General features: G+C 28.9%; 1 protein-coding gene across 3 annotated transcripts in view; it reads left to right on the top strand.

Annotated features, from left to right (window-relative positions):
- Positions 1–16,566, top strand: part of LOC142328075 (facilitated trehalose transporter Tret1-like) — a 28,188-nt gene extending 11,622 nt beyond the window's left edge. For all 3 annotated transcript variants that reach the window (XM_075371555.1, XM_075371553.1, XM_075371556.1), the window contains exons 2-3: positions 10,158–10,278; positions 11,933–16,566. In XM_075371555.1, the coding sequence (XP_075227670.1) occupies positions 10,224–10,278; positions 11,933–13,308 (1,431 nt within the window). In that variant the 5' untranslated portion in view covers positions 10,158–10,223 and the 3' untranslated portion in view covers positions 13,309–16,566. The remainder of the gene's footprint in view (positions 1–10,157; positions 10,279–11,932) is intronic.
- The last annotated feature ends 719 nt before the right edge of the window (positions 16,567–17,285 follow it).

Below are 17,285 nucleotides of genomic sequence, written 5' to 3'. Positions count from 1 at the left end.
GTCCAAATCATATAAAACATATGCTCTTCTAAATAATGAAATTTTTTATCTTGCTATAGCTCATTAACAAGCTGATTAACAAACATGTTTTTTTTATGAAGAATTTTTAAAATAATGAATGATTTAATTTTTTTTGTACTGAACTAATTTAGAAATGAATGTCTGTTGACATTAATTTTTAAAAAAATAAAATATTTTTCGTAGGAGAATAACATTTTCAAAAGCCTTTTATATTATTTATTATATCTAAATCTACTATTTTCCAAAAAAAAATAATAAAAAATTGGTGAATAAGAAATTATTAGAAATTTTTTTATTTAAAAAAATTATCTCAGGATAATAATGTAGTGAATAAATCTGCAAGTTTGTAGGTGTCAATAAAACAAATGTGTACTTCATTTAATTAGTGAATTTAAACATAAAGAATACACTGAAACTCAAAAAAAAATAAATAAAATTGTAATTAACCAAATCTATGAGATTTTTCTTGAATTTAAGGATTTCAATAAGTAATGTGACATGTGATAATAAACTTGTCATATCTATATATATATATATATATATATATATATATATATATATATATAAAAATGAATTTTTTTCTGTCTGTATGTCTCTTATGCCTTCCTAAACCGGGTGAGTTGCTGTGCGCCCGTCCGCGAAGGTTTAGTCTGGATCCGCTAGGTGGAGCTGGGATCGAGATATTTCGGAAAATTGTATTTATGGTTCGATTTGGCTCACATTCAGAATATATATTAGTTATGTGAAAAGAAATATTTTTTGCGAAAAATGGAAAAGAGAAATAGGGATAAAGGGAAGATGGGAAAAGGGAAAGGTTAAATTTTGCGAAGTTCCATAACGTTCAGTTTTTATAATGTTTTATCAAAATTTCTTTTGTGTTCATTTAATCCATATATACTCAAATCTATCAATGGCGAAGAATTGCCGGATCAACTAGTATATACATATATGAACTTAATTGCATTATTGAGTGAATTCTGTAACTGGGTAAATATCCTTAGAATATTTACCCTATTAAATTTTATTACGTAAAAACATTACTTACAAAAATATCTGTAATAAGTATTTTTTAGAAAAAGAAAAAAGCAAGAGAGCAAAAAATTAATAACACTTAGTAAAAGATTGCAAAATAAATAAACAAAACAAAATTAATTATTAAGGCTATTTCAATAATAAAATAATTAAAAGATAAACTATTATATATAGTAGGAAATGTTTCTTGTTTTATAAAAAAAAACTTAGAATTTTGTGTTTATTTTGATGAATTGAGCTACAGTCATATTAAATTGAAAACCCAAATTACAGCCGTTAGTAATGAGTATTAATTGTTTATTCTTATTTCAAAATAATGTGGTCCTTACTAAATCATACCTAACACAGTGTTGCCTACATTTTGTACAAGTCTGAGATGAGAACTCAGTTAATTGTTCAGTTGTTCAAGGACTGAACAACCTTGAGAAATCACTTAACATCTTTATAAAATCAATTTTACTTTAATAAAACGGCACAATTGAAACATATAATACCAGAGAGCAATCAGCACACCAAATACAGGACAAATTTATGTTACTTAGACCCATGGAAGGCCTACAAAGAATAGCTCTTATAAATAGTTAATATATTTTATGTTGTTGATTGAATTATGATTAGGTTTCCTAATAAATTGTATGAATTTAATAAAAACTGTTTGAATATCTGCAGAAAACTAATGTGTTTATAAACATTGCATGAGGAAAATACCCATTTTAGTTTTCAGATCAGCACATACCCAACAATGACCTCTGGAGGTTCCACCCTTGAAAACACATGATATTGTTAAATTAAATCATTTCTTTTTCATTCTTATAAATTTAATAGATAAGATAAAAAAATTAAAATATTAATTATTTCCTTATTATTTGTAACATAAATAAATAAATGATGTTGGGAAAGAACCTCAATTAGAAACATTTGCAATCATAGATAATAAATAATACAATTACACAAATACATAAATGTCCTTTCAATTTTACCTTAAAGATAAGACACACCTTCAATTAAACAGTTATATTTACAAAAAAAAAGATAATTAAAAAACTGTGTAATATGATAAATAAATGAAAAGTTATTATTTTTATAACATAAACTTTGTTTTTAAAGCAATGTTTCCTCAGGAATTGTCTGTATTTAAGTTATTATAAAAGAGTATGTTAATTCTGCTAAGTTAAAAAATTTTTTTTAAACTTCTTAATGTTTTTTAAAAGTAACTCTATTATTTAAAAATTATTTTTTATTGCAAAGGAATAAACAATTTTATTAGTAACAATAATGAATTATGTTTACTTTAAAATGAGAAAAATACTTTTTCAACTATGCCTGAACCCATTTCAATTACATTTAAAAATACTTCTTTATGTATTTAAGAAAGCCCTTATGTAAAAAATTGTTTTGATGCAAAAACCCCAACGTAAGGAATTAAAGTTTTGAATGGATTTGGACAAATGAATATATTTTATAAAATCTAAAAAAAGTTAATTAAATATAATCATAATATGTTTAAGTCATAAGCTCAAATTAATTTCTAAATATGCAGTTTTTTAAATGAATGCCATTAGCTTTCAATACTTCTTGCCATCATCTCCTGTTCTTTCCCTGGTTTCAGCTGATATTACTACTGTTAGTTTTTGAGTTAGGTAAACGTGTATTTAGAATATGACCAAAATGTGTGGAATGTAGTTTAAAAGTAGTGAGTGTTCATTTAATTCACTGTTTCTCCTTCTTCAAATGTTTAAACATTTTAAGTCGTGGTCCTTTCTTAGCATATGTGTCGCATATCAAGACTGTCATTATTCCATGGAATTGTGATTCCCATCCAAGAGATGTACAGGAAATATCGATCATATATTGAAGGCCTTTAAAATTGTCATTGTTTCATTGAAGTTATGTAAATTATGTTTTATTTATCAACACAGAACACTGAATAGTTAGAATGGTTCAGCTTATATATTCCAGGGGTCATTCATGATTTGCACAGTTGTTTTGTTAATTATTCTGAAAGTTATATCATACTCAGATATTTTAAATTTACAAATTGTTTTCTTTGAATTGTTGTTTATGTAAGTAGTGTAATTTATTCATAGAATGTTCATTAAAAAAAATATGATAAAAGTTAATTTCAAATTTAAACTTTTGTAATGAAACACCAAACCAAGTTGCTTCTTAGTAAATTTTTTTTAAAAGACTTATTTAAAGATATTTTCAGTCATCTTCCCCAATGAGGATGGTCATAAAGACAACTGCAAACATTTTAAAGTATTTTTTGTAATAAACATCTTTTATATGATTTGGTACAGTTGTAATTTCCAAAAGTTGAGATTTTTCCTTCTAGCAGTCAATATGGGCAAGAATATAGAAAAAAATATAAAAATTAAAATAAGTTGCAAACAATTTCAATAATAAAAAAATTAAACTACATTAAAATAACTTAAATGATATTTTCATTCAACATCATCCATATAGTTTTATATTTTTCAGCACTTGAGCCACACCAGTCATTGGTTAGTCAGCTGGTATGCTCATTAGCATACTGGATTGAACAGCTAACTTAGATTTGATTTCTAGTGAGGCAATACTTCATCTATAAATTCATTCACCTCATCTTTCTCATTAAGTCTGTATAATTATATCTGAAATAATAATAACAAAACACTTGTGTTATTCGTATAATCATTTAATTGCTAGGTGATGTAATTAAATTTTACTTGCATAATATAATACCGGTACTTTACAAAATACTTATTAAAAATTAAGAGTATGAGATAAAGAACAAGGGGATTATTTCTTTAAGTATTAAAGTATATATTGTACTATTCAGAGAATGTTGAATTTCTCTTTCATGAGATCCAACTGCACATACTTAATGGATGATATCCACCTCTCAAAGATGAGCAATCTAAGATGTATATACTTTAGATTTGTTCTTTAATATACATATAAACATTTAAACACTGCATGTTTAAGATATACATTCTATATGACAGAGATATATTAATTACTACCATAAACTGTATTAATAACAATTACCTTGAATTATACAATAGTGTGTCCAAAGATAAGTATAAATATAGTAGAGTAATTCTGTGTTTACTGTTGTGTTTTCATTCTCATCTTATAGTATTGCAATCCAAATAATGTCATTTATTTAAAGACAATGAACTCTATTTCACAGTGTTTTCAATTCAGTTTTTTAATTTAATAAAAATGTAATTAAATTCTAAAATACTCACCACCATGAAAATGTTTTAAATGCCATAAATACTTAAATATTATCTGATTTTTGTTCCTATTGATTTTTTAAGATTAAAACATTTGAAAAATTTTGAAAATAAATTATTTTTTTCAGAAACAAATTTTGAATCTTTAAACAACCACAAAGTAAGTAAAGTTACTTAAACAAAGAGAAAAATAAAATTCCTCATCAGTATTCCCCAAACTGGAGTGACTAGTTGGAGTAAACAAGCAAAATCAATCATTTAAACAAATTTTAAATCTGTCTAACAAAATGTGTTGCAGTCATACGAAAATATTTTTGTTACAAATATCATATTTTAAAAATGAATTTAATATACTCACAATGAGCTGTACACGGAGTGGAACGGAAGGTGGCAAATGACACCCAAGGGAAGATGGACATACGAGCTTATTGGAGATGTCAGAAGTTGGGCAGAGAGGAACCATGGAGACACAGGGGCTCCTCGGAGTTGCTGTCCAACAATTGCCCCCAGGGGACGCCACAGGGTAATTTTGAATCGGATAGAATAGAGTCCGAGTGATCACGCGGGGACTGAGTACATGCCATAAGGACTGATTCCAGCCCCTGGGTCACTAGAGGGGGAGGTTTTTTAGTGGGTGAGAACCCCGCACTGACATCAAAGCGAGCCTGGCAGCAGCTGGCAGAGCTTTTTCCTAGCTGTACAGAAAACAAAAAAAAATATTCACAAAAACATCAATATGAAAACTTATATTTACTTTAATCATCGTAGATTATGAGTCTGACCTTACCTTACCCTTAGAATCAGATTTTTACAATATCAGTTTTAAAAAATCACTGTTTAAATAAAAAAATATAAATATTGTGTTAATAATTCTAAAGAATGTTAAGGTATTGTTTAATAAAATCTTTTAATTGTTTGTAGGCCAATTATTAATCAGTATCATTAATCAGTTAATAATTAATCAGTAATTATAAATAAATGCCTTGACAACATAGAAGGCATTAAATGAGCATCATTGGTGGAGCATCAAATGAACACTGCTGAAAATATTCTTCATTTTTTTTTTTGTCATGTGTCCTAATTTGTAGTACATCTTTTTCTTGTAAAAATATTTCATTAATGAATCACAGAAATTATTATTTTCCAGTACATTATTTTCAACAACTTAATGACCCTAATCTGGAATATTTTAGCTGAAGTCTCATATTAATATGCTTGTTTAAAAGTTATACATGAATAATTAAAACTTTCAAAAATCAATTTAAATAAAAAGGATCTAATATTCCCCATTGAAAGATAACTTACACAAAGTAAGATTACAATTTTTTATTTATTTTTAAACAAAAATTAAAAAAAAATTTTATATTTACAAAAATTACAACTTGTTTAAAAATAAAAATGGTAAGTGATTAAACTAATAATTTCTCACCGGCTGATCATTCTTTTCAAACCTTATTTGTTAATTTATAATATTATTTTTATTGTATATTTATTCAAGAGTACAGAATTATAATTCTGTTTATAATAATTAATAAATAATTAATAAATAATTCTGTTTATTATAATTACTATTACATATTTTCAAAATTTTCATATCAACTATGTCTGAAAGCATATGTTTCTCAAGAGGAAGGGGTACATTAATTTACTGCTTTGCACTTCCAGTCCCAGTTCATATTATGTCTTTTGTTAAATATAATACATGTAAAGTATTTCTAGTACAAGTGAACCAAATATAGTTGTTTTATCTGCAACAAATGAAGTTCACTTAACAGACAGTTCTTGAGTAAACAGTTTGCCAAAGTGGTGTCATTTGTAGGGCTTGAGCATCTTCATTTTGGTGAGTATACTGTGAGTTGGCATTCTAATGTACAGCAGTATATATTCAACCCAGATTATCCAGTAGGATTAATAAACCTGACATGAGATTCTTGTTATTCTTGATGATTACTATGTTACTTTTGCATCTTAATTCAGGTTACTTTAGCCACCTGTATTTGTGAATCGATTGTGGTAGTTTTTGTGTGCGGTACTCAACATATACATACAAACAAATAATGAAAAAATATGCACACACAGACACACTCATATAATAAACTAAATTATATATAATTCTGAGTTTAACATATTTTTATTGATTACTTTATTTATTGATTACTTTATTTATTATTTTTTTTTTTTATAATAAATACTCATAAAAGAAATTTTTAAATTACTAAATCCTTCTTGAAATTTTGAATGTACTTGTGTTGAAAGTTGTAAGAATGTAATAATTGTTATTGATTTTTCGTGCATTTTTTTGTAAAATGTTATTTTTCAATTTTACTTATTTACGAGTAAATAGAAAAAACATAACTGAATTACACACTTAGTAGCATGCTTAGCTTTTTTGTGATTCAGGAGGAAAGGGAAATAATTTTGGGACTGATTATAGAGCTTGAAATAACGAATAACGTTCAGACAAACATATGTCCGAAAACGCTTTGTAATCGAGTTACTGCTTGCGAAAAATTTCACCTGGATTTTAGTTCCCCAGTGAACTGAGTTCATACTGGAATCTTTAAGGCGTTACATAATGGATAAACTTGATGATTTTTAATGTTTTTTGAAGAACGAACTGTTCCTAGAACTATCTCTCCCGTAGCTAGAAAAATTCGGTGACGAAAAACACCGAATTTTTTTTAGGTTTGAAGTAGAATAACTTTGTTAAATGACAAATAAATGCGTAAATTTTTTACCAGAACTTGTAGAGAGTTTATAACAATATTATTAAAAACAGAATAGAACAGAACAAAACTTAACCAAAAAATGTTAAGAATTAAAAAAAATTAAAAACAGTAGTTTTTAGTAATTTAGACCTATGAAAAATTAAAATACTTTTAATTTACTTTAAAAAATACTCACTGTGATTTATACTGTATTAATTTACAATAAATGTTCGAAAATTCAATCACCGACTTCGATGTACTTTTCAACTTCCTTACATTTTAACTAACCTAATGATTATACCTTCTCGCGTCCCTTGATGAAGGCACCAGCATTGAGAATGCAAGCAATCAGTTCATTGCCTGTGTCTACTTTGTTTATCTTGCATCCCCATAAACAGTAATATAAGGATGTAAGGTCCGGTGTTCTAAGTGGCCTATTTACTGGCACTCTACGTCCAATATATTTACCAGTAAATCTTTCATCTAAGAATTGCCTTACTTCATTTGAGAAATGTATTGGTGCTCTAACAAGCAGATAGTAGACATTTCAATTCGTTACGCCAATGATAAATTTTTAAGCATTGTAAGAAATTCATTGTTTAAAAATGTCAGATAGTTTTCTCCTCGTGGCACGTTGTTGTAGTGAGAAAGGTTTCGTTTGTTGCAACAAACGAAACCAAACCGGTACCAAACGTTCACTGAAAATAGTTGCTGGAAATTTTATTCATCTATAGCATATGGGTTTTCTTCAGACCATCAATGTGAATCCCGGTATAGTTTATCCCTTTAGGGGAAAAAGTAGCTTCGTCCAAAAATAGTAGAACGGAATTAAATGGTAATTAAAGCAGTACACAAAAATCATATCTGCATATTCTTCACTCGTCACGCGGCATTTTTCAAAACACAAGGAATTCAAAACGGAATTTCACTTTTTTAACTATTTAACAAAGTTATTGTACTTATATCTGAAAAACGTGTTTTTCGTCACCGAATTTTTCTGTTTTACGTTGGATATTATGAAAACTACGGGTGATACAGTTCTGAGATCTTTTTTTCCTTACTCCCCTACGCCGGACCCGCAATTAAGCATAGAACAGCGTAAGGGGTGTCCTTTCTATTCTAACAGCCCTTCCCACCTATTGGCAGTATGTCCGGCATGACAGGTCGAGCTGCCGGTTGGATCTTTATATTAGTAAGCAATTACTATTAGCAACCCATTAGAGCAGCGAGCAGCAAGTGTTTAACAGTGAAATAGGACGATAGGCAACGCTACCATCTTCCGTTACAGCTTTCTTAGGGATTAAGACCAGCAGCATCTCTTTCCATTGTGCAGGGAAACAGCAAGCTTGTAGCGCACAGTTTAACGCGTCAAGGACTATCCAAGGATGCCTTGAGACAAGCGTCTTAATAATGGACCCCAGGACCATGTCCGGGTCCGGGTTCTAATCTGGATGTAGCCGCGAAGCGGCTCCTCGTATCTCAACGATGGTGAATCGGTGAGTACGGACCACACGAATCTTGTCTCCAAGGCGACTCAACGACTGGAAAAAGCTCGGATATTGTACGGAGAACGACATCTATACTTAGTGGTGCAATGGGTTTCCCAAACCTGCTCATAACAATTTTATATGCCCCACCCCACGGATTAACGTCGAGGACAGCCAGCAGCTTTAGCCAGGCCTTCGCTTTGGCCTCCTTTATGGCCGCATTTAAAGCAGCTCTTGCATGCCGGTAATCCTGAAGGAGTTGCTCGACTATCCGGCCAGTACGTCTATTAGCCCTCTGTAATCTCCTCCTGGACGCAAACGCAGCGGTCCGTTTCTCGGCAATGTCACTGGACCACCAATATACTTGTTGTCTACAAGAACCATTTAGCGTCCCACCACGTCGACATTCTTCAATAACAGCTTCCGATAGGCTTTCAGGTGTAATTGGGTTGTTCGTTCGAAACTTTGCAGCAGTCCTATCGACAACACGGGCGGCCTGGAGTTCATTCGGTTTCCAATGCTGAGGACACACCATACGTCCAGGCAATTCAGTTTGAACTCGAAAATAATCGCTAGATGGTCACTTGCGATTTCATCAGAAAAAAGCTTCCAGTCTTGAATCCTAGGTGCTATCTGCTCGGAGGTTGCACAACTGACCCACGCCCCATACCAACATAAGTAGGTAAAAAGCACTCATTATGAATAACAAGCCCAAGTGTGAGAACAATGCTGCCAGAACGTATCCTCTTGTTAAAATCACCGGATAATATAACTGGGCTTTTTGCACGTCGGATACAATCCTCCAGATCACCAAGAAAAGCTTGATACCGTTAATCACTGGAATTAGGTGAAGCATAACCAGATATAAAAGTGCAATCGGTAAGATCCACCGATACATATCCATCAGCTCTTGATACCCAGGAGATAGCATACTGGCTCGAAACATTCGTTATTGCAGCATCCCCGGATCGATCAACAACCCACGAGTGCGTAGCCACCCTTCTTCTGTTAGGCTCCACAACAGCCAGGAAACCCACATCATGCTCAACCGCAACACGCCAGATGAGGTTATGTGTTATGAAACACCTGTTAGCCTTAACTTGCATTATTTACATTACAAAGCCTGCTTACACTCCTTAGTTCTGAGACTTGTTTTATTTGATTTTTATAGTTAAAAAACATAAGAATCCATCAAGTTTATCTCTTATATAACGCCTTAAAATTTTCAGTATGACCTCATTAAATTGGGGGAACTGAAATCTGGGCAAAATGTTTCGCTAGCCATAACTCGATAACAAAGTGTTTTTTGACATATGTTTGCATGAATATTTTCCTAATTTTAAGCTCTAGAATCAATTCCTAAATTATTTCCCTTTCCTCCTGAATCAATCTCTATATCTGCTCTGACATGCCAAACACTTAAAACCCTATCTCCTAGCATGTCATAAGCTTTTTTGTGTATTAAAAAAAGTAATCTACATATAAATATGGTAAAAATTTTGTAATCGCACCAACAATAAATTCAGTGAGATGATGAAAAATTAACCTGGAATGAAAATGTTAAGTAACAGATAGTGCAATTAATCTTGGATAAATTAATGGATTTAGAAATATGAAAATTAACAGTTAATTCATTTACTTACTGAAATGTATTTTTTTCTAACATATTTTCTATTTTTCATTTACAGATAGTAAAAGATAAAATAACAAACCTGTATTTATTTAAAGGAAAATAACATTAACAAAATAATAGAATGTTAATAAATATATTTAGTTGTTTACAAAATCAATACATTTCTGCATTTTCAGGTAAGTCGTTATTAATTTAATTTTAACAATTTTAATTTTAAACAAAGCCGTTATAATTAATTTTATATAATTTTACGTCACGTATTTAGATACATTTCATTACGTATCTAAATGACAAGCAGATGTATATTCAAGTAGATGTTTTATGCATATTTGATTATAGTATATAATGAAACCAAGAGAAAAAATCACTTATTTTTAAATATAAGAAATATTTATGAATCTTAAGATTAATATTAAAATTACAATATCTTCTTAAGACTAACCATAAAGAAAAAATACATGTTTCTAATCATTGTTAAAGTATTCACAATTTATATTTTACATTCATGTAAAAATATTTATACCTTGACTAACTAGTGCCTAGTTCCAAAAGGTTGCTATGAGTTGTTCAGTTCACTACCTTGTAAAAACTACTTGCTTGAAAAATCTGTTCCTGATATGTTTATTTATTGTTAAATAACATATAAATATGTATCTAATCAAACAATATGAATGATGTATTATGTATTATGAAATGTGTGATGTATACTTTAGTATGAGGTATTGTAAACACAACATGTAATACATACATATGTAATATAATTAGTACCTCCTCTGTTCGTTAACATAGTCATCATCTTTATTTAATGATTAAGCAACTTAATTTAATAATTTTACTGAAATTGTTCATATTTTTTTGTCTTGCTTTCAAATTCTTTAATTAAAATTGACTAAAGCATCAATAAAGTATTATTCTTATATGAAAGATTGATGAGAATCAAGAAATAGAAAAAACTTTCAAAATAAAAATACTTCCTTTGTAATAAATCTAATTTGGAAAGCAATGGATTCAATATATGAAGATGTGGTTCAAATACTGTATAATGAGATATTTTTATATCTCTTCTGTAAAATAACAATAATTTCATGTTGTGTTCAGTAGATGCATTTTAGGCACTAAATTAAAGTTTTCTTGTTCCACTTGCAAGTGTTTATTTGTTACATCTTTGTAGCCCTGTTTCTATGAGAATTGTAGTCTAATGTTGTGTGTTATGCTGCAAGTGTTCCTTGTATTTACAAATGATATGGTAAGTGACAGATATGGAAGGATGTGTCCAAACTGGACTCATCTCTCCATATCATTCATCAATTCTTTTTCAGACAAGAATTGTAGGAATAGTATTAGTTGCTGCTCTAGCTTTACCTGTGGCACCATGCTTATTCCTTCTAGTAGCTGACGGGTCAGGCACTTTTTTGTTAAAATATGAGCAGGATGATAACTTTCTCACTGGAATTGTCTAGTAAATCTATTAACCATCCAAAGGTTGAAAAAAGACAAAACCCCCCTACCACCACAGGTATACCCTGTTATGCCTGTTACAATCCAAGAATGTTCTACTATATCTCAATGGAACAATCAAAGATTAACATTCTGAAATATAATTACATAAGATGTTAATATTGATGAAATACAATAACAGATGCTATAATAGTAAAGAATTTTTCTCAAATCACCAAATTGAAATAATACCATAGCAATTCTATAAAAAAACAAGTATGTCCTACCCTATTTAACAAGTAATTAACACCTAACAACTGGTGTTACTATAAAAATAGAGGAAAGAAAATTTCAATAACTCATGTTTTACAGTAGATGTTTCTATGTTCACAGTTGGACTAACTGTGATGGTAAGTGGAGCATGTTTTGCATGGGTAAGTCCAGTCTTACCTCTTCTTACTGGACCGGATGCAATAATACCGATGGACTCAACACAACTTTCATGGATGATATCCTTAATTGAACTCGGTTCGCTGTTTTCTCCGCCTCTGGCAGGGTTTATAGCTAATCTTTGTGGTCGAAAACCAGGAATTCTAATTGCAGGACCACCGATGATCGCTGGATGGGTATTGATTCTAATGACAAGAGATGTATACTCTTTATATGTTGTCAGACTTCTACATGGTTTTAGTGTTGGAGTTCTATTTACAATTGTTCCAATTTATTTAGGAGAAATTGCAGCAGTAAATGTACGCGGTGGTATAACATCACTTTTACAAACAATGTGGTATACAGGTTTCTTATATCAATATGTTATAGGTTCTTATTTATCTTATAAAAATAGTGTTATTGTCAATCTTTGTTTAACAACAGCAGTTTTTATATTTTTCTTTTTAATACAACCTGAAACACCTACATACTTTGTAATAAAAAAGCGAGAAGAAGATGCAAATAAAAGTTTGATGTTGTTACGTGGTAAAAGTACCATAACAGATATTGCCACAGAAATGCAGAACATTAAAGACAGTGTAACCAAAGATACGAGTAATAAAACAAAACTATCAGATCTGATTAATTTATCAAAAACTGATTTTAGAATAATATTAACAGTACAAGTATTATCTACGATCAGATTATTAAGTGGTACAATAACTTATTCTGCATATATTAATGAAATTTTACGAAAAGCCGATTGGGAAAAAGTGTCACCAAAAGTAATAATGATGGTATATAGTAGTATAACACTTATTACGATATGTATTGCAACCTTAAGTATTGATTACTTTGGGAGACGTCCATTATTATTGCTTTCCTGCATCGGTACAGGTATCTGCAATTTTGCATTAGGATTTATTTACTGGTGTAAAGCGACTGGAAGTATTATCATTGATACACATTCAATAAGATGGTTTCCAGCATTAGCACTTAATATGTTTACAATGTTTTTTGGAATTGGTCTTGGACCAGTAACTCAAACATTGCAATCTGAATTATTTCCAACTCATTTGCGTGCAATAGGGAATATCTTAACAGCATATAATTTAGTTATTATTTCATTTCTTTCTCTCCGGTTTTATCAGATTATTATTGATTTAATTGATGTGTATGCAAACTTTTTTATATTTTCAGCAAATTGTCTGTTAGGAGCTATTATAACTTATGTATATGTACCAGAAACAAAAGGAAAAACATTTCTTGAAATAAATGAGTTTTTTCATAAAAAATCTAACAAAGATAAAACAAAAAATCTTGAAATCACAAGAGTATAGGAAAAAATTTGCTTGAACTCAAACAATTATTTCTGTGATTACATTTATATGTAGAATTGCAAAATAGACTAAGTATTATAAATCAATTTTGTAAATCGTTAGAAAAAATGATTGTGAACAGACGATCATGATTTCTTTAAAAGTTGAGAATGTACAAGTAGATTAATAAAACTCATAACAATGTTAACATCAGTAGGTACTAATATAAAGTTAATTTTTATAATAGAATTTAATATTAGAACAACTGTAACCTAATGTTTGTAAATATTATAAATTTCCTAGCACAAATAGTTAGAAAATGCAAAGAATTAAATAAGATTTTATAAAATTTATAAGGACAATTATATACATTATTATAATTAAATGGAACGTAATGAGACTGAAATGTAAAGAAACTATAGCACTTGAAAAAATAAAATAATACTTAAGACTGTTTAAATATAAAAGTGTAAAGATAAAAAATAAAGTTAACAAAGCATATACCCTTTTTAAAATGAAATGGTTATACATAATTTACAAATAATGCAGTTCTTTCTATATCTATTAATATAAAATAGCTAGATTTTAAAAATATATAAGGAATCAGTTAATCTCATATTTGTTAACGAATCTGTATCTAATTGTTGGGGGTGATTCCATGAATTTGTTCTGAAGTGTTTCTAAAATATACTTCATAAATAATTAATTACTTCATTAAATAGGTAAAATAATACAAACAATTATATTATTCAATCATGAAAAGGAAGAGATGAACAGAAATAATTGCAACTTATCATTGTCCTATGCTCTGTACATGAAATCTATAAAGGATCTCCAATTACACCAACCCTTGCACCACTCTTTCAAAAATTCTGTCCTATTCCACCATGCATCTTTCCTTCACAAAAAAATAATTCAATTTTAACTTCTAAGGTCAAATGAGAAAAAAATCTGCCCATGAAATTAAAAACATATTAGGTTTAAAATTGTAAAACTTGAAAATACTTTTAAAAACTTATACTTCTATTTCTAATCTTTAAAAATCTGAAAAACTGAAAATTGAAGCAAGCCTCATAAAAGATTGAAGATCTTCACATGTTAGGTATTGTAACATAATAAAGAAATCCTTTTACACTTTGTAAAAAAAGTTTGAGAACAATTATGAAATTTCATTATAATCATATTGTTTGGAAATATGCAATAATAAATCCATGGCTTTAAAGCATTATTGCTGTTTCTAACTTATATTTTAGGATCATCTGGAATCAATTTTAACCAAAGTGATTTTTAAAGTTTTTTAATCTGCTTGAAATAAATTCCTCAAATGCACACTACAAGTTCAGATTGAAAGAAAAAGAGTTCTGACTGAAAGAGAAGAGATAAGATTGAAAGATGTTTAGAGTCTTTTAAAAGTCCACATCTTTTAAAAAATCAGTTGTGAATTACTTTTTACTACATCTAATTAGTAGTGAATTAGACAATCATGTCAACAGATAGAGCTGTTAAAATAAACCAGTTTGTGTAAAAAAAATGGGATTTGAAAATTTGTAATACTCATTATCCTTTCAGCCACCTATTCAACTATTTGATTCACAATGAAGTATCTTAAAAAGCCCACCTGATATTCTCTTATTATTCACAGACTATGTAGTTTTAATTATTTCTGAATTAATTTTGATAAAACTGAATGCAGAATTCAATTGAAGGTATCTATGTAAAGTTTTGTATATGATAACTTCCTTTCCACCCTCTGGTAAAAAACTCAACCTTATAGCTCCATAGTCAGAGAGATGCTTATTACTTAATTCCATCCCTCATAGACTCAGACTTCTGCATGGACTCCATTTTTCATGGGTGCTATCTTTCAAGTTGTTAATGATTTACTCTACCTCTCATAATCATACTAAAATCAATGGCTATCGCCATATATTGGATCGCCAATCCAATAATCCATTCCCATCCTGTAGATCAATTGAGCTTTCTAAACTTTAAATAATAATATTTTTCTCTCTCTCTGATACAGAGAATTAAGCAATTCTTTAAAATAATTCTTCCACTAAAGATGATTTTATTTTTTATTAAAGTAAGACTTGCAGTTTTTATACCTGCATATAAATGAATTGATAATAAATTGTTACATTTTTGTTAAAACAGTAATGTTGCTTATTTCCAACCAACCTACAAATTATATTTAGGTTTACTGTACAGTCTTTAAACAGGGCTAAGACATAAGTATATTAAAAAAAAAAACTTGTATAAAGAACATCTATGAAAAAACGAATCATTCTTCAATGGATTCGTGCAGTATGCCTTTCCTATCTTATACAAGCTGTATTATAGTAAAATTATAATCCCCAGTTTCAAAATTTTTGAGAATTCTATACCATCTGCTTTTTAAAAATATTTATTGTTTATGTTCAATTTTCAATTTTCTTAACAACTGGCAACGTTGGTATTATACAATTTATATAAAAATAGAGTATCTACTTACCAACAATTGTAAGTATTGACTAACCAAGTGCTTTCAGATTATTCCTCCATCATCAGGGATTATTGATTAATTATGAATTTTATACTAGTTGTGCATATAAATTTTTATAAATAGGAATTAAAATGAAAATAAAATTTAAAATTATTATAACAGTTGATTGTCAGTAGTTAAAATAAGTCAACGTTAAAAGAAAAATGTCTCATCAATAAGATGTTTACAACTGTTATGCATAAAATTCATAATTCATAAAATTCATAATTAATCAGTAATCCCTGATGATGGAGAAATAATCCAAAAGCACTTGGATAATCAGTAATCATAATTGTTGGTAAGTGGAGTACTCTATTTTTATATAAATATTTTATTGACAAAATTAACAAACCTTTTTTTTTATTTGATAAAACCATTTTGTGTCAAAATCATATAATTCAATCAAAAGCCAATAAGTACTATTTAATGCAAACACTGCAATTACTAATAGAAAGCAAGCATTAAGACATTATATAGCATGTTAAGTAAATGTGATATCAAATAACTCGAAAAAGAAAATATCTTTTTAAGTTATACTGTATGAGATTTAGTTAAAATGTATGAAGTTTATATATATTTATATATTTAAGAATGTACAATAAAACAGTCATACACCAGTAATGATAAACTAAATTTACGAAAAAAATGTTAAATCTATTTATATATAATAGAAATATTCTGTATTAATAAAAAATTAACATCACAAAATGTAAAAAGATATTTTGTTTTTATTTCATACAATGCAATTTTAAATGTTCTTTGCTAACAAAAAAGGAAAAATATTATTTTTATTTTTTGTAGTACTTGTTTCCATATATAATACAAAAAAAATCTGATGTGGATACCATATTCCTTGCATGCTATTAAATTACATATATTTTTTATTAGATTTTTTTCATACTTTTTTTATTGTTATTATTGAATAATTATTTATTGTAATTTTTTTTACAATCAGAGATTAATAATTATTAATAAATCAATAATTTAAATTAAAAAAAGATAGGAAATGAAGTTGCTTTCAAACCAATGTGCCTTCCCCTTGTAAGATCCAAATATTTCATGAACATTTTATTAGGCTATAACCCAATGAAAATAATTACCACTTATGATATATTGTTGAAAAGCTCTTAATGAGGGCTTATTACTGCAGTTAAGAAAAAGTCCAAAATCCAATTTTTTTGGATTTTGGGCTTTTTTGAACAATTTTGGTCCAGTCAATTGCAATCAAAAGAGGAGGTGCACAGCTAGATGTTACAGCAGTCCTAAATCCAAAATTTCAACATTTTACGGCTAATTGTTTTTTAGTTGGGCGAGATACATACGTACATATAGATGTCACACTGAAACTAGTCAAAATGGATTCAGGGATGGTCAAAATGGATATTTCCTTTGAAATCTGAAGACTGAAATTTTTTGCAATTACAATACTTTCTTGCACTTTGTACAAGGAAATAATAAAGAGTAAAATCAAAAAATG

This window comes from Lycorma delicatula, chromosome 7 (genome assembly GCF_047948215.1).
Source record: "Lycorma delicatula isolate Av1 chromosome 7, ASM4794821v1, whole genome shotgun sequence".
Lineage (NCBI taxonomy): Eukaryota > Metazoa > Arthropoda > Insecta > Hemiptera > Fulgoridae > Lycorma > Lycorma delicatula.
The sequence above is the reverse complement of the archived record's forward strand: the minus strand, read 5'-3'. Positions and strand labels throughout refer to the sequence as shown.